The sequence below is a fragment of the Sapajus apella genome, unplaced genomic scaffold, assembly GCF_009761245.1.
Source record: "Sapajus apella isolate SASKATOON/1434 unplaced genomic scaffold, GSC_monkey_1.0 scaffold19, whole genome shotgun sequence".
In the NCBI taxonomy this organism is placed as follows: Eukaryota; Metazoa; Chordata; class Mammalia; order Primates; family Cebidae; genus Sapajus; species Sapajus apella.
Genome location: NW_022436959.1, coordinates 4,861,651 through 4,884,151, shown reverse-complemented (window position 1 = coordinate 4,884,151; position 22,501 = coordinate 4,861,651). Strand labels below are relative to the sequence as shown.

General features: G+C 41.2%; 1 protein-coding gene across 4 annotated transcripts in view; it reads right to left on the bottom strand.

Annotated features, from left to right (window-relative positions):
* KBTBD2 (kelch repeat and BTB domain containing 2) overlaps nt 1-22,240 on the bottom strand; it is a 27,750-nt gene extending 5,510 nt beyond the window's left edge. Inside the window, exons 1-3 of one of the 4 annotated variants that reach the window (XM_032286835.1) lie at nt 21,943-22,240; nt 8,500-9,004; nt 1,400-1,565 (exon numbers count right to left, since the gene is read on the bottom strand). In XM_032286835.1, coding sequence (XP_032142726.1) covers nt 1,400-1,565; nt 8,500-8,669 — 336 coding nt within the window. In that variant the 5' untranslated portion in view covers nt 8,670-9,004; nt 21,943-22,240. Of the gene's footprint in view, nt 1-1,399; nt 1,566-8,499; nt 10,515-19,328; nt 19,647-19,876; nt 19,928-21,942 lie in introns of those variants that run through there. The other 3 variants (XM_032286836.1, XM_032286833.1, XM_032286834.1) reach the window with 3 other exon arrangements.
* Nucleotides 22,241-22,501: the final 261 nt, after the last annotated feature.

The following is a 22,501-nucleotide window of genomic DNA, read 5'->3' as shown; positions in this document are numbered from 1 at the left end:
CCCCAAAAAAAAAAAAAAAAAAAAAAAAAAAAAAAAAAAAAAAATCATAATTTCTACAAGTTTTCTGTGAAAAGTAATATCATGAAAAATTAGTATACCTAAGCAAAAACAAATTCAAATAAACATTGTTACAATTACTTTAACTTGGCTGCGTGTGATGGCTCAGGTCTGTAATCCCAGCACTTTAGGAGGCTGAGGCAGGTGCATCATTTGAGGTCAGGAGTTCCAGACAAGCCTGGCCAACAAGGCAAAAACCCCATCTCTACTAAAAATACAAAAATTAGCTGGGTGTGGTGACACATGTCTGTAACCCAGCTACTCAGGAGGCTGAAGCAGGAGAATCACTTGAACCCATCAGGCAGAAGTTGTAGTGAGCTTGTAGTGAGCTGAGACTGTGCCACTGCACTTCACTCTGGTCAACAAGAGCAAAACTATGTTTCAAAAAAAAAAAAAAAGACTTTAACTTTTGAAATAAAAATTCTCAGGTATATTAGGCAGTAAAACATATGAAACCAGTATAAAATTTTCACCTATCTTTTCTATTAACAGATTTACATTCCCCTCACAAAACTACTCAGTTTACTGGGTAATCAAATCCTATTGTTTTTCCCTTACACATTTTACAAAGAGAAAAAAACCTTTTACCTTCTAAAATATGTAATAAGAAAATTACACGGACAAAAGACGTTACTAGGCCAGGCGTGGTGTTTCACGCCTGTAATCCCAGGACTTAGACAGCCCAAAGCAGGAGGATCGCTTGAGCCTGGAGTTTGAGACCAGCCTGAGCAATACAGTGAGATCCTGTCTCTACAAAAAAAATAAAAATATTAGCTGGGCATAGTGGTGCACACCTATAGGCCAAGCTACTCAGGAGGCTGAAATGGGAGGATCACCTGAGCCCATAAGTTCAAGGCTTCTGTGAACCATGACTACACTGCTGCATTCCAGCCTGGGCAACCAAATGAGACCACATCTCAAAAAAATAATTTAAAAAGATGTAACAGTATTTCCTCACAAAATAAATCACATAACAAACCAATAAGCCACAACTCATGTATATAACTGAGGGGAAAAATGTTTATGTGTAAGCTGGGCGCAGTGGCTCATGCCTATAATTCCAGCACTTTGGGAGGCTGAGGCAGGTGGATCACGAGGTCAGGAGTTCGAGACCAACCTGACCAACATGGTGAAACCCCATCTCTACTAAAAATACAAAAATTAGCCAGGCGTGGTAGTGCGCGCCTATAACCCCCGCTACTCAGGACAGTTAGGTAGGAGAATTGCTTGGGCCTGGGAGGCAGAGGTTGCAGTGAGCCAAGATCAGTGCCACTGCACTGCAACCAGCCTGGGTGACAGAACGAGATTCTATTAATTTAAAAAAAAAAAAAAAAAAGCTTACCTGTAGGAAGCAAGCTGTTTCATAAAGCTGTTCTACAGTGCTGTCATTCATTGCCAAGTTACCCGTGTATGCATAAGTTATTATTATCTGTAAGGTGGCAGCATCCACATTCCTCAGGTGTACATGAGTTTGTTTGCTTTCACTTAGTCCACTCATAAACATGGCCCTATAGATGATATGGAGAAAACAAAGTTGTAAGGGTTTTGTGTAAAACAATATAGAGCTGAAAAGAACAATGAGACAACAAGAGATGTTTATTTAGGGTATTTACTTATAATTGAAACTTTTTTTTCTGAGACAGGGTCTTGCTTTGTCTCCCAGGCTGCAGTGCAGTGGTGAGATAGTGGCTCACTGCAGCCTCAACCTTCTGGGCTCAAGTGATCCTCCTGCCTCAATCTCACAGGTACCTGGGACTACAGGCATGCCCCACCACACTCAGCTTTTTAAAAAACTTTTAGCAGAGACAAGGCCTCCCTATGTTACCCAGGCTGGTCTCCAACTCCTGAGCTCCAGCAATTTTCGTGCCTCAGCCTTCCAGGTACTCGGATTACAGGCATGAGCCACTGTGCTTAGCCAATGAAATTTTTGAGGGAGATGACAGACAAGAATAAAATCCAGTGCCAAAAATATACCAGACTATTCCACCATGCCACTTTGAGTGAAAATATCAAAATTCTATTTACTCCTTATATTCATACCATGAAATAGTACTCAGCAATAAAAAGGAACTAAGTATTAACATATACTTTAACATAAATGAACCTGAAAACATCATGCTCAGTGAAAGAACCCAGATACAAAAACCACATAGTGTATGAGTCCATTTATATAAAATGTCCAAAAAAGGAAAATATAGAGAGACAGAAGGTAGATTAGAGCTGTAAGAATGGGGTTTGTGACTATAAATAGGCACAAAGTGATGGAAATGCTCTAAATTTAGATTGCGGAAATGGTTGTATAACTCTGTAAATACACTAAAATTCATTTAATTGTACACTTAAAATGGGTAGATTTTGTGGTATGTAAATTACATCTCAATAAAGCTATTAAAAATTCATTTACTCAAACCCCTAAAAATATGCAGGACACTTTCCTAAAAATCTATTATACACAGGAAATCATGGAGAATACAAAGTAGAATGCCCATATATAGGCAAGAGATGAACGTAGGAGAGAAAAGCCCCTGCATGTAGCGGTCAAGAGTGGGTGTCACATCAGTTACTAACTTGGGCTCCTCAAGGCCAGAGATGAAAACGGCATTCAAAATGGATAACACAGGGTAAAACATAAGAAGCGATTGTTGAAGGGCCATAGCTTGAACATAAGGACTCATGCAGAAAATCAGAAAATGAAGTGGAAAGATGGAGAACAGTCAGATCAGAGGGCCTTCAAATGAGACAAAAAGAGTCTGAGCTTTTCCTTGTAGATAGTGGGGAAAATTGAAGGGTTTCAAGTCTGAATTTAACACGACAAAATAAGTGATAAATGTAGGATGAATATTCTATGCTGACAGACTAAAAGAACTAAAGGCTGGAGACAGGAAAACTGGCTATGAGGCTATGACAATAATATACATAAGAGGTAAGAAAGTGAGTTACATTGGCAGAAATGAATACAAAAACCACTATAAAGAGCCAACAGAATCTGGTGATTTTATTTTTATTTTTTTGAGACGTAGTCTTACCCTGTCACCCAGGGTGGAGTGCAGTGGTGCTTTCTCAGCTCACTACAATCCCCAACTCCCGGGTTCAAGCGATTCTCCTACCTCAGCCTGAGTAGCTGGTAATTACAGGTGCCCATGACCACATATGGCTAATTTTTGTATTTTTTTTTTTTTTTTTTTGAGACGGAGTTTCACTCATGTTACCCAGGCTGGAGTGCAATGGCGCAATCTCGGCTCACCGCAACCTCCACCTCCTAGGTTCAGGCAATTCTCCTGCCTCAGCCTCCTGAGTAGCTGGGATTACAGGCATGTGCCACCATGCTCAGCTAATTTTTTGTAGTTTTAGTAGAGACGGGGTTTCACCATGTTGACCAGGATGGTCTTGATCTCTTGACCTCGTGATCCACCCGCCTCAGCCTCCCAAAGTGCTGGGATTACAGGCTTGAGCCACCGCGCCCGGCCTAATTTTTGTATTTTTAATAGAGATGGGGTTTCACCATGTTGGCCAGGCTGGTCTCGAACTCCTGTCCTCAAGTGATCTGCCTGCCTAAGCCTCCCCAAGTGCTGGGATTACAGGCATGTGCTACCATGCCCAGCCAGACATGGTGATTTTCTAATCACAGGGAAAGGGACAGAGTAGGAAGTAGACTGGGAAAAGTCAAACCTATCTGTTTACTTTCAGGTACTCGATATTTGATTTGTAAGATAGTTGAGTCAAATGGAATAATGAGTTAAGTATTAGTTGAACTTTGGATGTCAGGCATTAATACAGTGGGCCATGACTCGCCTACAAAATGACATAGGTGAAAAGTTATATGAAGGAGACTAAAAGACTCTAAGAAAACCACCCAAAATCCCAACAATCACCCTGAGGTAGAGTTCAGTTGGGATTAAAAAAAAAAAAAGAATTACAGCAGGCTGAAAGGTACTTCCGAGAATTAATAACCACACTAGTACAATGCTACTCAGAACAAGAGAGGTGGGTGTCAAAAACTGTGGAGTCAGGTTGGACTTGGTGGTTCACCCCCATAATCCCTGCACTGGAGGAGGGTGACAGGCAGAATTGCTTGAAGCCAAGAGTTCAAGACCAGCATGGGCAAAACAGTGAGAACCCATCCCTACAAAAAGTAACTAGGCTGGGCAACATAGTGAGATCCTGTCTCTATTAAAAAAAAAAAAAAATTGTTTTAAAAAGGAGAAAAAATTAGCCAGGCGTGGTTGTACATGCCTATTGTCCTAGTGATTTGGGAGGCTGAACTGGAAAGACTGCTTGAGCTCAGGGGTTCAAGATTGTAGTGAACTACAATCATGCCACTGCACTCCAGCCCTTGGTAAGAGTGAGACTCTGTCTCTTAAAGAAAAAAACAATAAACTGTGGGGTTAAGAAAATTAGCACTTCAAAAGCAATTAGGTAGTCACTGGTCACTTCCAGTATAGCTCAGAACGAGCAGTAAGGACAGTAGCTAAATTCCAGAAACACAGAGAGTAGAAGGAAGAGTGGCATAATGATGATCAGGGTGGTTGATGACATTCTAATGAAGAATACAGGATGGCCAGGAATAAACCTAATGGAGTAACAAAGAGCCAGGAAATATTCTTGAAAAACATATATAAGACATGAAAGGAAACTCTTTAAAAACACTGCTGCCAGCTTCATCTACCTGACATGGAAAAATGGAAGATAATAACAAGAAACCTGAAAAAGAACTGTAGGAGTTCCGAGTAAAAATGCAAGATTCAGGAACCAAGTGGTTTTGACACTGATTCCAGGAGAGGCAGTGACTTTGGAAAAGTAAGGAGGGCAAGCGGACTTCACAAATGATGCTGGTTATTCTAGACTATAGTTTATGACATGAGAATGACAGACTCCTGTAAAGAAACTGTGCTTCCTGAAGACCACAGCTAAGCAGAAGCTGAGCTAATCTGATCAGGAAAGTTTTAAACTGACGTTTGTAAGAAACAGAAAATGCTTAATTTCGTAATACTGTAACACTCTGAAGTACCACCACAGAAGAACTGAGTAATTCTCAAGTAATCCTCTCATCTTGGGTCTAAAATGAACTATAAATGTTACCAAGAAATATTAAAACTATTATTCAGAGGTATCTACTAATTCTTGGTGGGATAGACAGAACTGGTAACTCAAATTACAAAGGAAGAATGTATTTAGTTCAAAAGAAAAAAATCTCTGACAGTAAAGATGTATAGTATCATTATATGTAAAGATCTTGAAAGCTACAATTCTTAGAGCAGAATCTGGTTGAAGAACACTTGGGAAAAGCTCAAATTATTGTGGAAGTACACAATAACCTACCCAGTCCAGAGAAAAAGATACACAGCATATGGGAGGAAAAACATGTAGGGGTTTTCTTCTTGTGGATATGAAACTGTCCCAGGCACAAGATTTTAATGATGGGTGGCTTCAACCCCAAACACATACTGAACTATTCTATTTATTTAATAAACATCTGGTTTGCTTTACAGATAATATACAGTTGTCCCTTGGTATCCATAGGGTATTAAGAAACCAGACTCCGCTGTGCGCAGTGGCTGACGCCTGTAATCCCAGCACTTTGGGAGGCAGATGCAGGTGGATCATCTGAGATTGGGAGTTCGAGACCAGCCAGACCAACATGGAGAAACCCTGTCTCTACTAAAAATACAAAATTAGCTGGGCGTGGTGGCTCATACCAGTCCCAGCTACTCAGAAGGCTGAGGCAGGAGAATTGCTTGAATCTGGGAGGTGGAGGTTGCAGTGAGCCAAGCACCACTGCACTGTAGCCTGGGCAAAAGAGTGAAACTCCATCTCAAAAAGAAAAAAAAAAAAAATTCCCAGAGTTGACCAGGAGTGGTGGTGTGTGCCTATATCTCCTTGAGAGGCTGAGGTGGATCAGTTGAGCCCAGGAGTTAAAGGCCAGCCTGGAAAACACAACACGATGAGACCCTTCTCTCTCTCTCTCTCTCTCTCTCTCTCTCTCAAAGGTGTGGAAGGCAAGGCGAGCTAATGAGCCCAGATATTTACTAAACCTGTAACCCTGATTTTCCAATACCACCTGCTAAAACAATGGATCTGAAAAAACAAACCAGATGTCACAACCATATGGGAAGCTTTTTTCTTTCAAAATTGTAAAAACTTACATTTTTTAAATTTCTTAAGATGGGGTCTTGCTCTGTCACCGAGGCTGGAGTGCAGTGGCGTGACCACAACTCTGCAGCCTCTAACTCCTGGGCTCAAGCAATCCTCCCACCTCGGCCTCTAGAGTAACTGGGACTACTGGCACATGCCACCACAACTGGCTAATTAAAAAATAATTTTTTATTTGCAGAGATAAGATCTCCTTAGGTTTCCCAAGCTGGTCTCAAACTCCTGGGCTCAAGTGATCCCCCAACCTAAGCCTCCTAGCACTGGGATTACAGGTATGAACCACCACTCGGCCTGGGAAGCTTTTAAATATATAGATTCTGATTCCATAACCCAGACCCACTCAATCAGAATTTCTGGGTTTGAAATCCAAGAATTTCCATTTGTAAAAGCACCCAACAAGAGGATTCTCATGATCAACGAGGCTGTAGAACAATTATTTGCAAATAGGCAACACTTTCTAACAAACAAGAAAATCAGCGCCTGAAATTGCATGAAAAATCCGCAGCTTAACCTGAAACAAAAATTGCAGACACTGGGCTGGGCACAGTGGCTCACACCTATAATCGAGCACTTTGGAAGGCTAAGGCAGGCAGATCACTTGAGATAGTGGTTTCAGACCAGCTTGCCCAACATGGTGAAACCCCATCTCTACTAAAAATACAAACAATTAGCTGCACATGGTGGCGCATGCCTGTAATCCCAGCTACTCAGGAGGCTGAGGCAGGAGAATTGCCTGAATCCAGGAGGCAGAGGTTGTGGTAAGCCGAGATTGCGCCATTGCACTCCAGCCTGGGTAACAAGAGCAAAACTCCGTCTCAAAAAAAAAAAAAAAAAAAAAAAAAATTAGCTGGGCATGGTGGCACATGCTTGTAATTCCAGGTACTTGGGAGGCTGAGGCACGAGAATCACTTGAACCTGGGAGGCAGAGGTTGCAGTGAGCCAAGATAGCACTACCATACTCTAGCCTGGGCAAGAGACTAAGACTCCGTCTTTTAAAAAAAAAAATGTGTAGGCATAGCAAAGGCTACTGGTATTTGGGCCTTAGCTTCTGCAATCATCATGGAATGAGTTAGGGAATGTGAAGTTTCTGTATCTTCATATAAGTAAGTTAGCCTTGAAATGTCAAATGAAATCTGTCCTGTCTATAGCTGTCATTAAAGAACAGCAGAACCAAACTTACTGATGACTGCTGCTTATGGCTGCTAATATCTGTAATAGAAATATGCTGGTCCACATTTAATTCAGTTTATTCTCCCTCTCTCAAATACTAAGTCAAAAATAACCTAAAAGCAAAGAACAAATAAAGCAATTTCTATGCCTTTGGCTTCTATTCTGTTCAGGAAACGTACAACAAAGATGCAAAAGATCACACAAATGTAAAGTTAAGCTTTATACATTTGTTATTAGCAAAGAGGAACTAAGTTAACTTCTACTATGTTCAGGGGCAGAGAGAACACCAACAATGTTAGTAGTTACTAAATATTTAAATCTAGCAGAAGTCTAGTTAGTAAAAAGAAATATCTCAAATGGTAATAGTAACAAAGAGAAAAATATATTTTGCAAAGAAAAGTATTAGCAGGTGTAACAGCACCAATTTTTACCCTCTAAAAACTACTATTTGACCCTATGATAACTTGTCAGTTTAAAAACAGAGATCAGGCTGGGCGCGGTGGCTCAAGCCTGTAATCCCAGCACTTTGGGAGGCCGAGGCGGGTGGATCACGAGGTCAAGAGATCGAGACCATCCTGGTCAACACGGTGAAACCCTGTCTCTACTAAAAATACAAAAAAATTAGCTGGGCATGGTGGCGCGTGCCTGTAATCCCAGCTACTCAGGAGGCTGAGGCAGGAGAATTGCCTCAACCCAGGAGGCGGAGGTTGCGGTAAGCCGAGATCGCGCCATTGCACTCCAGCCTGGGTAACATGAGTGAAACTCCGTCTCAAAAAATAAAAAAAAATAAAAAAATAAAATAAAAACAGAGATCACTATTTTCTAAAGGTAGCATTTTAGAATCTCAAAGTATAAATTATCCCATTTATTTTTGTCTAGAAATATTCTAAATCTTTCTGCCTTCCCAACATTAAAACTTCACCTTAGTTAATTGCAACAAATTTCTTGTATTTAAACCTTTATAAAACTTCTTTTATATGTCCCTTACACCTGCAAGAATGAGATCTGGCAGGAGCTACATCATCTGAATAGAAAACTTAAGCAAAACATTGAGATGTGGCTTTTTAAAATAATTAAATAACATTTCAAAGAATTTCTATTTAAAACATTAAAAGTACTTACCTGAAATACGAGCTACATGTTGCAAGAACCATCTTATGACAAGGGAATTCAGTGCCCTCAACAATTAACACTATGTCAGTAAACAACTGCTGTTCATAAAACAGTTTCAACTGTTCCAACAAGGACACAGCATATTCAGTATTAATCTGCCTCTCGTCTTGAGTGGACATGACTATATTCCATTAATATCTCCCAGAACAGATTAGAAAAGTCCGTCTTACTGATGGAAGGTCAAGTGAATACTTCAGAAATAAAGGAGAAGCTACTTGCTGTTATCTGCAGCATTCAGTACTAAGACTGACACATTCACTAATGAGTAGTATCTTGTTATAGACTTAGAATCACTCCTAGGTCATCCTGTGTTAATTAGGTTCTTCAGGGTTTTTCAACACAGTCTGCAGACATTGTGCTCAATCTGCAATTGCACAGCTCATGAGTCAAAGAGAAAAATACACGAGGTAGACTTTGTGGCAACATCCTATGTTCAGTGGATCCTGTGGAGTAACTAAAAAGAAAAAAAGTTCAGTTGTAGTATCTAGGCCAGCACAGTTTTAGAATACAATCTTTAAAATGGCAGCCTTAAATAGAAATCATATTTATTTGAAGTTCAACTTTAGACATCATAAAAGTGAAACATGACAAAAATGAAAATTCTTAGTCTACATTTAAAATAGGAAAACAGAAGAAAATTACCAGTTGTAATTTCAAATTAACTTTTGCCTTCTATACAAAATATACATGTTGTAGAAAATAACACACACGTGCATAAGTATCCATTTTTAAAGTTCTTTCAAAATAGATAAATTACCAAAGCCAGCTCTCCTAGCTATTTGTTTGGTAGCAACAAATGATAATTTCTAAGAAAAAATACAGGGGAAAAAAAAAAAAAAAAAAAAAAACCTGCTCTCTTACATAGAGGTTCTCATTCTCTGGATATATTTAAAATATGTTCACAAAGTCTTCATATTTAATTTAAATTACTTAAATGATATGGTAAATAGATTCAAATTGTTTATTTTCAAAACATAAGCTATATATTTTCAAATTTGCCATTAAATTCTATAAGAGAAGTGTATGTAATTTATCTCTTTGTAGAGTGGTTCTTTCCTAGGAATCTTTACGAATAAGAGCATATAATTTTACTTAAAAAAAAAAAAAGTTCCTACCCAGAAAACTCCATATTACACAAACATGAATGTTCTCCAAATTAATATGTAAGTTTAATACAAATCCAATCTAAATCCTATTTCCAAGGGATTTATCTGGAAGAATGCACAAAAGTTGCCAAGATATTTGAGGGGAAGAGGGGCAAGTTTTTCAAGATTTTTATGAAAATATTAAGTGTATTATAAAACTCCCATAAACCCAACGAGGCATTTATCTTCATCTTATCTAAGAAATATCTAAGAAATTAGGTATAATGAAGATAATATGGTATTTCAAATTAGGAAGAATGGCTTATTTCAAACAAATAATGTTGGAAGTGGCTAACTGCTAAAGGGGGAAAAAAAACAAAACCTAGGCTTTAGTCATGCTGCAGATCATTCATCCAAAAAAATAAAATTCCAGCTGAGTAAAAATTTACTTGGAACTCAGTATTTACAACATATGGCAAAGGAATTACAAATCCAGAAAAGAGGAAAATCCCAAATAGAATGCTACTAATATGCTAAATATAAGAACTACCATTTCTTTTTGCACCAACTCTCTTATTAAGATGACCCTTAGTTACCATGAGAAATGACTCCATCATTAGAATCACTAATACTTTTCCTCACAAAATATCATTAGGTCAAAGAGAATATCACATCTACTTCCTGCCAAACTATACTATTACAGTAACTGCTAACGATATACAGTCACATTTACAGCCAAGTTAACTGTAGAAGTAACTAAAACAGGTGCAAAGACAAAGGAAGACTTTGGGTCATTTAAGGTAATAACTTTGCTCTTCCAGAATTGAATGTTACACTATAAATCTGAGTTCTACTACCACAACCTCTAAGACAAATAATACTTACAATCACTGGCTATTTCCACACATTAATAATGCAGCAAAGCACAGTGTTGCTGAGGGTATGGAAAAACAAGCATTCTCACACAGAGGAGTAAGTTGATACATATCCACAATCCCTTATTCAAAACTCTTGAGACAAGCAACTTTCCAAAATTTAGAATTTCCCAGATTTTATAGAGGTATTGTGACACATGTATCCTACATTATAAAACCCTCTCAAGAAGTCTCAAACAGCAACAGATAATCAAACACATTATCTTTGCTGAGGGAACTATGGATGGTGTGAAAAGTAAAGACTATATATAGCCTGATGTTACTTCAGGTCAGGTTTTATTAGCAAAGAGTTATTTTTTAACTTTATTTTTCAGAGCTTTTTAATGCAAGTAATATAGAAGACATAATACTCGGCACTGGAAACAATATCAATTAATATATTAATCCTATTTCTAGAAATATATTTTACAGAAATTTTGCTTAATAAAGTCCTAATCCCAGTAGCAGGACTCAAAATTGTTCCCATCCATGTTTAAACAAGGTAACAGCAACTGGTGGCCAGGGCCAAGACAGATTTAAATTATACTGCCAGACCCCAGAATTTCTTGCAGGCTGACTGTACAGGCTCACTCTGGTCATTTCATTAACCTTATGATAATATGATTTTATTTTCTGCAGTGATTTTCAGGAGGCCCCATTCATGACTGGGTTTTGCTAGATTTGGTTTTTTATTATATCCATGAAACCATATTAAAACAACTGAAGTCTGCTTTTATAAAATTACAAAGTCATTATACTCATTAACACAGCTTTATTAGATTCCCCTATTTCCCACTCTTCTTTTGTAATCCAGGATATGTTTTCTTCCTGGAGAGGTAGCCTAAATAAAAATTTCCTTAAAATAGTCAGAAAAAGTAAATCATTCAGATATTAACACTAACTACAATTAAAAATAAAGGCCAGGAGCCGCTCATGCCTGTAATCCCAACACTTTGGGAGGCCATGGTGCATGGATCATGTAAGGTTAGGAGTTTGAGACCAGGCTGGCAACATAGTGAAACCCTGTAAAAACACACAAAAAATTAGCTGGACGTGGCGGCACGTGCCTGTAATCCCAGCTACTCCGGAGGCTGAGGCAGGGGAATCGCTTGAACTTGGGAGGTGGAGGTTGCAGTGAGCTGAGATCGTGCCACTGCACTACAGCTTAGGTGACAGAGACTCCATCTCAAAACACACACACACACACACACACACACACACAAACACACACACACACCACAAAAATAAAAATAAATAAATAAAATTAAGTATCTCACCTCTCTAGGAGCACAGACTTCAAAATGTATTAAGTAAAAATGTGAAAACCTGGCAAGGTGACTCACACCTGTAAACTCAGCACTTTGGGAGGCTGAGATCACTTGAGGTCTGAGGCCTGGAGTTCAAGACCAGCCTGACCAACATAGCAAAACCCTGTCTCCACTAAAACACAAAAATTAGCTAGGTGTGATGGCACATCCCTGTAATCCTAGCTACTCTGGAGGCTGAGGTTGCTTCAAGCTGAGAATCACTTGAACCTGAGAGGAGGCTGCTGTGAGCTGAGATCACACCATAGTATTCCAGCCTGGGCAACACAGCAAGACTGTCTCACAAAAATTAAAAAAAAAAAAAAAAAAAAAGTGAAAATTTGCAGTTTAGGATGATCACCCAACAATCTTCATACACAACACAAACATTTTCTGTAAAAGACTTCTTCCTTCCTAAAAACAAAACTTGAAACCAATACCCTAAAGCCTCTGAAATATTTCAGTCTGTACTATATTAATTACCAAGTGATGTGACATATTTTTACAAATTTTCTCTTTTCAATAATTATATTTTGTTTATCATTCTATTTCTAATATTAGCTTCAAAAAGTCACAGACCCTGTTATCTATAGAAGCTAGCTTCCCCAGATTAAGGAGGGATCGTGACGTCAGGATATCAAGACCATCCGGGCCAAGAGAGTGAAATCCCCTCTCTACTAAAAATCCAAAAATTAGCTGGGCATGGTGGTACCCGCCTGTGGACCCAGCTACTCAGGAGGCTGAGGCAGGAGAATCGCTTGAACCCGGGAGGTGTAAGTTACAGTGAGCCGAGATCGGCCACTGTACTCCAGCCTGGTGACAGAGGGAGACTCCATCTCAAAAACAGATAAATAAATAAAAATAAATAATAAAAATAAAAATAAAATAAAAAAGAGAGACCGATCTCTCCCAAAAAAAAATCCATGAGAAAAAGCTATTCAAAAACACTTAAATTTCTTTGGTAAATCCCTGTTACATGCCACAATTCCTGGTATCAGATGCTTCAAGATTAATAAGAAAGTTCTATATTCTAACACTGATTATTAGAATATATTCCATAATAAAAAATGCTAACCTGCATAGGAATTAAATCAGTCATGCAAACGCAATATAATGAAATTCAGAATCTTAATAAAGTGCAATGTACTTTGACATAAAAAGTGTACATATTCTTACTCCTTAAGTCCTAGGCTCAATTCAGTGTTTTTGACTATTCTGCTTGATCACACAGAATAACAGCAAAGATAAGGTTAGAATGTTATGCACAGGACGAAATCCTCTCCTCCACTGTCTATACACTTTTTTTTTTTTTTTTTTGAGACAGAGTCTCACTCAGTCACCCAGGCTGGAGTGTAATTGCGTGATCTAGACTCACTGCAACCTCTATCTCCCAGGTTCAAGCCATACTCATGCCTCAGCCTTCTAAGTAGCTGGGACTACAGGCACACACCACTATGCCTGGCTAATTTTTTTTATATTTTGAGTAAAGACAGGATGTCACGGCCAGGCTAGTCTAGAACTCCTGACCTCAGATGATGTGGCCGCCTTGATCTCCCCAAGTGCTGGGACTACAGGCATGAGCCATTGCCTTTGGCCTCCACCCACTAACTTTCTACAAATTATCAGGAGAAAAAGTCCTACTTATTTTTAAATCCAAAGACTTCCCATAGAAGTCAAAAATTTATAAAGTGAAAAAAAAAAAAAAAAAAAACCAGGCTTCTAATACATTTTCTCTAGTATGCCGAAGTCTCCAAGGTTCTACTGAGCAAATTCCACCACAAAAAAAGTTTCAAAACGTTGGCTGGGTGCAGTGACTCATGAGGCTCATGAGCTCAAGACCAGCCTAGCGAAGACGGTGAAACCCCATCTCTACTAAAAATATAAAAATCAGCCAGGCGTGGTGGCAGGTGTCTGTAATCCCAGCTATTCAGGAGGCAGAGGCAGAGAATTGCTTGAATCTGGGAGGCAGAGTCTGCAGTGAGCTGAGATCGAACCATTGCACTCCAGTCTGGGCAACAGAGCTAGACTCTGTCTCAAAAAAAAGGAAAACAAGTTCCAAAACGTTGTTACTATTACTAAATGATTGTCAGGATTAGGATTAAATCAATCAGCAATCAATAGTAACATACAATTCTACTTAAAAGTCTGAAACTCTTCCCACAGAAAATAATTTCTAGAGATGACCTAAAGTATTGAGAGGATATGAAAAGGTTAGTAAAAATACTATGGCATTTTATATCATAGACATGAGTGCCCTTGGATTTTCATATCCCAAGGAGATCTAGGAACTAATCTCCTACTGATACCTAGAGACAACTATATTTCTATTCAACAAATTTAAGTTGGTTGTCTGAATTCCTCACTTCAATTTCCTATAAAAGAACAGTATTAAAAAGGTTTTAACTCCTCTTGCTGTAAGCTGCAAAATATGCCCGAAAGTATATCAACAAAGAAAATTTACACAAAGCAAATACTATTGTAATACTCATAAAGAGACAACAGTGACAGTGAATTTATTTTACAGATTCTGATTAATATTAAAGGTTAAGGAACCAACATTAGAGAAAAAGGATGAAATAATTTTTTTTTTAATTCCAAATACTTTGAAAGATTTCAGAGGTTGATGGCAGTGTTTTGGCTTTTTGGGGGAAGGCGATGAGAAGGGATAGACGTCTAACATAGTTTTAATTCCTAGAGGTGTGTACTTTGTAGCATCCTCCCACTGAGGAGCTTGGAAACACAAATAGAAGCAAAGAAAACTTTCCCAATGTTAACCAGGCAGGACATAGAGATTGAGAAACAAATAAAGGATTAAACTATTGCATATGATAAAGAGACCAGTCAGCAATTAACTGAGCTGTGGATGAAAAAAAAAGAAAGGATAAAAAGACAGGGAGGAGGCTGCTAGAAAGGCCTGCTATGGTAAGTACAGTAGTAGGTGCAAAGTTTCCATTGGACAGAAGGAATAAGTTTTAGTGATCTATTACACAGCATGGTGATCACAGTTAATAATAATATATTGCATATTTCAAAACTGCTAAAAGATTTTATAACTTCTCACCACAAAAAAATAAGTAGGTGAGGTGACAGATATGTTAATAGCCTGATTTAATCACTCCTTCATGTGTACAGATTGAAACATCACATTGTAGCCCACAAATACATACAATTATTATTTGCCAACTAAAAAGAAAATAAATTATATAGTAGGAATGAAGGAGTGATAGGTCTCCCTCAAGGAAGGGCACTGTGGCTGTAAGTCATTCCTAGGAAGCAATTCAAATTGTGTATTACTAACTTAGGGAGTGCTGCATCTCCCAATACTACAAATGTCAATAGAGAATAAAAAATTTTATTGAAAAAGATCAAGGCGGCCGGGCGCGGTGGCTCAAGCCTGTAATCCCAGCACTTTGGGAGGCCGAGGCGGGTGGATCACAAGGTCAAGAGATCGAGACCATCCTGGTCAACATGGTGAAACCCCGTCTCTACTAAAAATATAAAAAATGAGCTGGGCATGGTGATGCATGCCTGTAATCCCAGCTACTCAGGAGGCTGAGGCAGGAGAATTGCCTGAACCCAGGAGGCGGAGGTTGCGGTGAGCCGAGATTGCGCCATTGCACTCCAGCCTGGGTAACATAAGTGAAACTCCATCTCAAAAAAAAAAAAAAAAGAAAAGAAAAAGATCAAGGCTTTCTCCATGGAGATCAACAGTTGAAAAAAAAAAAGAGTACAAACCCAAACTACTTGGGTTAAAAGCCCAGTTCCACAACTTCCTAGCTACGTGGCCTTTTGGAAGTTATTTATTCTCTATGTCTCAGCTTGCTCAACTCTAAAATGGGGTTAAAAGTAGAATGCTCTTCTCAATGAACTGGTCTAGGATTAAATTTCATACTTGGTTCAGTGCCTGACACATAGCACTACTACATAAATATCCAAAATTATTTTTATTAAACCACCCACTGGTGGAGCTTTCGTAGCACTTTCCAACTCCTGGATTCCCCACCTACACCAGGTCTAAAGATTTCAATTTCAAGGTCTCAGCACTCCAAATACAGTTCTCTCTTTTCATTCTGGCTAAATGGTATTTTACATAAGAGAAAATCAATGTTTTTAGAGAAAATTGAGAGTTTTTTTGCAAATATTTGACATTTGAAATCTGAATTCAGTGTTTTAAAATATTAAGATATTTTTTCTTTTCTTTTTTCTTTTTCTGATACATTATAATTTATTTTGATGGTACAAATAATGAAACAAACTAGTACTTAACAAAGACTAATCTTGAGAAGGCTGGTGTCAGTGTAAAAAACTAAACAAGTCCAGGAAGGCACCAGTCATAAAACAATCCTTTCTTCATTTCAATGAGATAGTTTCCTCCTTAAGAAGGACAGAGATTGGTGCTAGAATGAGTCTGCTTTCAAGTTATCAAAACAATCATGACAGCTAAGAATGTCTGGAAAAGACCATTTGGTCTTTAGCTTGTCAACTGCTATACAAACAATTTTCTGGAGTTGTGACAGGTATCAATTAAAAAACAAACCAAAAAAAAAAAAAAAAACAAAAAAAACCCTGGCCTTTTGAATAATAGAATATCAAGTTTTTAAAATTGCAGCACAGCTTCGCCTACTCTAGTCACATTTCAGAGGAGACTCACCCAGTCTCCTCCTCTGTGTTCTCTCTTTCCAATCATACTGATAGATGACATGGCTCCATCAGGTTAATTACGCTCAGAACCCTAAGAAAATTCAGGTCACAAGTACAAGCTTCTGTACTACATTATAATTAAGTTATCTCACTTTTAAAAAATTTAAACAAGAACATAAAGGTAATGCCACCTGTGATACAATAATTATATGAGTATAGTATGTCCTTTTATTTTGGATATCACTTTTCCTTTTTCCTCTCAGCTCTGCTCAGTGACTTAAGAATGCTGGGGAAAGGTAGGCTAACGTAAAATTGACCCAAACTTTTTCACTAGAACATCATTTTTCACCAAGTCAATGATTTCTTCAATCACAATAGTAAAAGAAAATATTTCCCAGATATTCATACACTCACATATGAGGTCATGAAGGGCATGACAACAATGATTACGACTACCAAAGTTCCTTCAAAAAAAGAAAATGAACATAAACTGAGATAGACTTACTTAGAAGCCCCTGCTTCCAATAGAAGCTACTCAAGTCACTACTCTTCCAAGGGACGGGAGTGAAGTAAAGGAAGAATGTCTTATCGAATGATCATATTTTCTCCAAATCTCCTAAAATAATGTCGTCTTCCCACAAAGAATCTAGGTGCTGCAAATTCCTGGCAAGAGATCCAAGGTGTAATCATTCCCCTTAAAAATTACTCAGATCAACCTGGCGAGGTGGCTCACCCAGGTCATCCCAGCACTTTGGGAGGCGGGGGTGGGCGGATCACTAGGTCAGGCGTTCCAGACCAGCCTGACCAACACGGTGAAACCCCGTCTCTACTAAAAATACAAAAATTAGTAGGACGTGGTAGCGGACGCCTGTAATCCCAGCTACTCCTGAGGCAGGAGATACTCCTGAGGCAGAATCGCTGGAACCCGGGAAGCAGAAGGGGCAGTGAGCTGAGATCGCAACACTGCACTCCAGCCTGGGCGACAGAGCGAGACTCCGTCTCAAAAACAAACAAATTACTTGAGATCAACCTGTCATTTCTAATACTGAGTTATTTAAGTAACACTTGGTCTATTCGATCTCTACAAAACTTAAAATATTAAGCTAACAAAGGACTTCGAAATTTTCACTCCTATTCTATGACAGCAGGACCAATCCTTTTTCCTGGCCCTACTTGTCTTAGGAATGTGAGCAAAGAGAAGCGGAGAAGGGGAACTCTTTTCTAAATAAATGTGTAAAATCTTTGGAAAAACCAATGTTATCATTTGGCTTTTAAGACTGCATTCAAGTCTCCAGAATTTACTTTGCACATTCAATGTTCACCGTTTAGGTATGAAAAGCTCTACATTTCCACCAACCAGAAGAAAATCTATGGAGGAGCAGGATATATGTACTGACACCTCTATTCCCTCCCATCTCCTTACATGCCCTATGAATAACAGAAGTTAACAGATTTTATAATGCTTTTTACGGGAGAAAAAAAAAACAGCACTATGTGGAAACGTGTGAACTACAGAGCATGCTCAACAGAAAGGCCACAGCACTCCAGTTACTGACAGATAACCTCTTGAGGATTCCAGGCCCCAGCCTAAAAGGACTTCAATAAGCACTAAACCAAGAGAAGTTCAAAAAGAAGAAGTAAGCTTAACTTTAGTTATTAGCTGGATGGAAAGAATAGCAAAATTCCACATCATCAAGATTGGAAAACTAGCGACTGGCTTGACTTTTCAATTTACTTTAGGTCAGGAAAAAGGAAAGGGGAAAAAAGTCCTTACCAAAGGTTAACCAAACTAAGTCATTGACAATTGCAAGAAATTTGAACACCATACTACTCAAATTCACCAAAAATGTACAACTCAGAGAGAAGGGAGGAAAAAACTCTATTAGTTGCCTGCGTGGAAGAAAGTATCATCTTAGTACACAGCGTTGATAGGGTTTCGTTTCTGCTCAGTGAGCCAGACGTACAGATTCATGTATAAACAACACGTGACCAGTTCTGTCCCCTACGTTTTCCAAAGGCTAATAGACACAGAAGATGGTTCACATAAACATGCCTTTTTAAAGTTCATTTTGTAGTTTGAATTCTCATTTTCAATCGAAGGAGTCACCGTGGTAGCCCGTGAATTGGATACTCCTTTACCTTTGAAGCAGGTAAAGAGATCTTAGATTGCTAAACCCAGAGGAAAAAAACATGTTAACTCAAAATAACTGCCCCACATCAAACTGAGAGAGATTTTTCTTTTCCACGGTTTTTCAATTCATAGGGAGAGGAAGGTGGTCGAGTTCAAGGAAGTTAACGATTTCACAAAGTAAACACGTACACAATTTTCCCTTTCAAAGGGCAGTTTCTGCTTTCTTTTTTAAGTCGATATAGACCATAATAGGAGCTCTTTTCGCCTAGACCTCTCTCGGTTAGTTCAAACATACCGGGGGGAAATAAAGAAGGAACGGGGTGTCCTCCTTCGGCCCACCGTGTCGCGAACATGTCGCGAATCGTAAGAGAAACAGCTTTACTTCGGTAAAGGCAGGCGCGAGCCGAGGCCAGGGCTCCGCCCGGGAGCCCCGCTGCCGCCAAGGCGCCCGGTGCCGGAAACGCCCAGCAAGCGGCGCCCCGGGCCTCCCTTCCCCGCAGAATAGCCCGAAACCCCGCCGCCCAGGGGCCGCCGAGGGGTGCGGAGGGCGGCGTCGGCGCCCCTCCCCCGCCCGCGGCGGAAGCGCCTAGGATTTGAAAGATGCCACGGCCGCCGCCCCCCGCCAGCCCAGCCACAAAGGGCCGAGCCCCCTCCCGCCGCAGCTCTCCTCCCCGCCCGCCCAGCGCTGGCGTCGCCTGCTCACCCAGGTCTCTCGGTCCCTCGGGGTGGGAACCGGTCCAGCCGGTGGCCCCGAGCACACTGGGCCCGTCCGGCGCGGCGGCGGGGGCGTGGCCCTCCCGCCGAGGCCACGGCCGGGGTCTCGCCTCCGCCTCCGGCCGTGGAAGGCTGGCGCCGCCGCCGCCGCCTCTTCCTTCCGGTTTCCCCTCGCACCCTGCCTCGCTCGGTCCGTCCAGCGCAGAGAGCAGCGTCCTCTGCGGGCGCCGCCGCACGCTCTTCAGGGCCAGACCACCGCCAGACTCCTCCCCCGGGAGCCGCGCCGCCCGCCCGCGCCGCCTCGTAAGCCCGGGGCCGCGAGACTCCCGGCCCGCCGCTCCCAGCCCCGCTCCGCCCCCGCCGCGCGCTCTCGCCCCCGCCTGCGGACCGGGAACGCGCGGGCAGCGGACCGTTGGCCAGCCCGCGGCGCCCGCCCTCTCCACGCCGCCCTCCCGCTTCGCGCGCGCTCCTGTCGGCACCAGCGGCAGTTTTGCAGTTTCCCGGGTCCTCGCGACCGTTCCCCCGCCCCTCCCTTACTCTAGCTGCCCCCGCCCTTTTCCTCTGCCGGATCCCACCGGAAAGCCAAAACAATTGGGGCCGCGCACGCGCGAAAAAGGAAACGGAAAGAGCTGGAAGGGCGGGGGCGGCGCGAGGGGACGGGAAGCGTAGTTGAAGGGGGTTCCCGGGAAAGGTCAGGGGAGCGCCTTCGAGGGGCGCGTGCGCGGCGGAGGGGTTATTAGAAGAGCTGCGGCGGCCGAGGCCTCGGGTTCCGACTAGCGCGTGGAGAGGCCAGACAAGTTCACTGCTAGGAAATCTACACAGCAAAACAATAATTGTTATGCCGAAGGAGGTTTTTTACCCCTTGAAATTTCCCCTGAAATACAGATTTTTTGCAGGCGGGGTCGGGGAATGGGAATGAGCAGGACTACACAATACCAGACCGGGAACAGGAGAAAGTTTAGGAGGCGTTGGGCGCGTCGCTTTGTGCCCGCAGCACCTCTTCTCCAAACCGTGCCCTCTTCCTTCCTGCGCCGTTTCGGTTTTTCCCGAGCCTAAGGAAGAACTCAGAGCAGCACCCGAAAGGGCCAGCAGTTGGGGGAGGTTAGTAGAAAGGGAGGGAAAGACATCTGGGTGCGGACGAGAACTCCGGCGTGTGAAGCCTTCCGTTTTGTGCTGCAATGCGGCGGCTACACCCCACCCCCTGCAACCCCCGAGTTCCAAAAGAGCGCCTTCAGCTTTGCTTCACAAAGCGAAACGTTTGTAGCAACCGCTAATGGCTGTGGCCCGTACTGGTTTAGTTAACTTGGCACAGCTTACTGGCAGGCAGGCTGTAAATTTGCTCTCTCATTTGCTAGGAGTTATTCGTGGATCAAAAAAATTGTCAGAAATGCCCACACAGACTCCACCTACCTTCCTAACACTCTTGGCACAAGCCCAATCTAGAGAATGTAGATGACTAATTATAATCTGAAAGGCCATACCGTACATGATTGAAGGGAGTCTCTTCCTGTAAGCTAGGCTAGATCCACTGAAAGCACACCAAGATACGTGTTATCTGGAACGACTGATAAAGGATTGTTTTACAGTAGAATCTGGAAACTACATTCAACAAATCTTTATTGAGTTTCCCGCATGCTACCACTGTACTTAGTCTAATTAAATAGTTAAGTGGTATGATATCAAACAGTAAAGAAGCCATACAAAAGATTAAAGTCATTTAACACACAATTGAGCACCTACTTTGTGCCATACTGGATATAAGAGATGCAGTCTAAACAAGCAGACAGCAACAACAAATGATACCTGTGGTAAGGAATTCGTGATTCATCCTGTGGGCAACAAAAAGCCATTTAAGATTTTTAAGCAGGAGAATATCTTGATAAGATTTTAGAGAAAAAATTCTGAAGCACGATAGATGGTAGACTGCAAGCAGGGATACTAGTCAGGAGGCTGTTGATACCGTCCAGACATGAAATGGAAAGTCCAAACTAAGCATCAGTGAGAATGGTGAAGCAGAGATAGATCTGAAAACTAGCCAGCTATGATAAATAAGACTTGATTACCTAGAGGATGAGAAGAAATAAATCAAGGATAACTGAGTTTTCTAGTTAGGGTGATTAGATAGTGATATCAATGACTATGAAAGGAGTAATGGGGCCGGGCGCGGTGGCTCACACCTGTAATCCCAACACTTTGGGGGAGGCCGACGCAGGCGATTCACGACGTTAGAAGATGGAGACCATTCTGGCTAACACGGTGAAACCCCGTCTCTACAAAAAATTAGCCGGGTGTGGTGGCGCGCGCCTGTAGTCCCAGCTGCACAGGAAGCTGAGGCAGGAGAATCACTCAAACATGGGAGGCAGAAGTTGCAGTGAGCTGAGATCACGCCACTACACTCCAGCTGGGTGACAGAGCAAGCCTCCGTCTCAAAAAAAAAAAAAAAAAAAAAAAGTAGTAATGAATTGTGAGGAGGAAAGAGAGGACTAAAAGATGTCCTTTTAATGACTGTACAGTTAGGAATGCATTTGGGCCCACATTTTTTTCGAAAAAGATTCCATTATAATAGTTTAAACAAGACCCCAAATCTGCAGGTAGGTGGTTACCTTTGTTGGTTCACCAGCTTAAGAACAGCATGGTCGTCATTTCTGTGATTCTCTTAACATTAACTTCACGGTTGCAAGATTGCTGCAGTTTTAGAGAAACAATTCTGAAGGCAAGAAGATGGGAAAATGGTGGTTTCTACCATGCATGGTCTTTTTTTTTTTTTTCTTCAGGAAAGTGAAAGCTTTCTCAGGATGCTACCTTATTTCCCAAACTCAGTAGACTTCCACAAACATTTCGTTGTTTAGAATTGTAATTTGGCCACCTGTAAAGATTACCAAAGAGAAAAGCACTGGGAATGGATATTGGGTCAGACAAGTCAGACAAATAGCAGTTGGCCAGTTAATATTTAGAGCATCCTTCTTTAACACTTAGAACTCTGAGGGCTGAGGCCGGGCGCGGTGGCTCACGCCTGTAATCCCAGCACTTTGGGAGGCCGAGGTGGGTGGATCACGAGGTCAAGGGATCGAGACCATCCTGGTCAACATAGTGAAACCCCGCCTCTACTAAAAACACAAAAAATCAGCTGGGCATGGTGACGCGTGCCTGTAATCCCAGCTA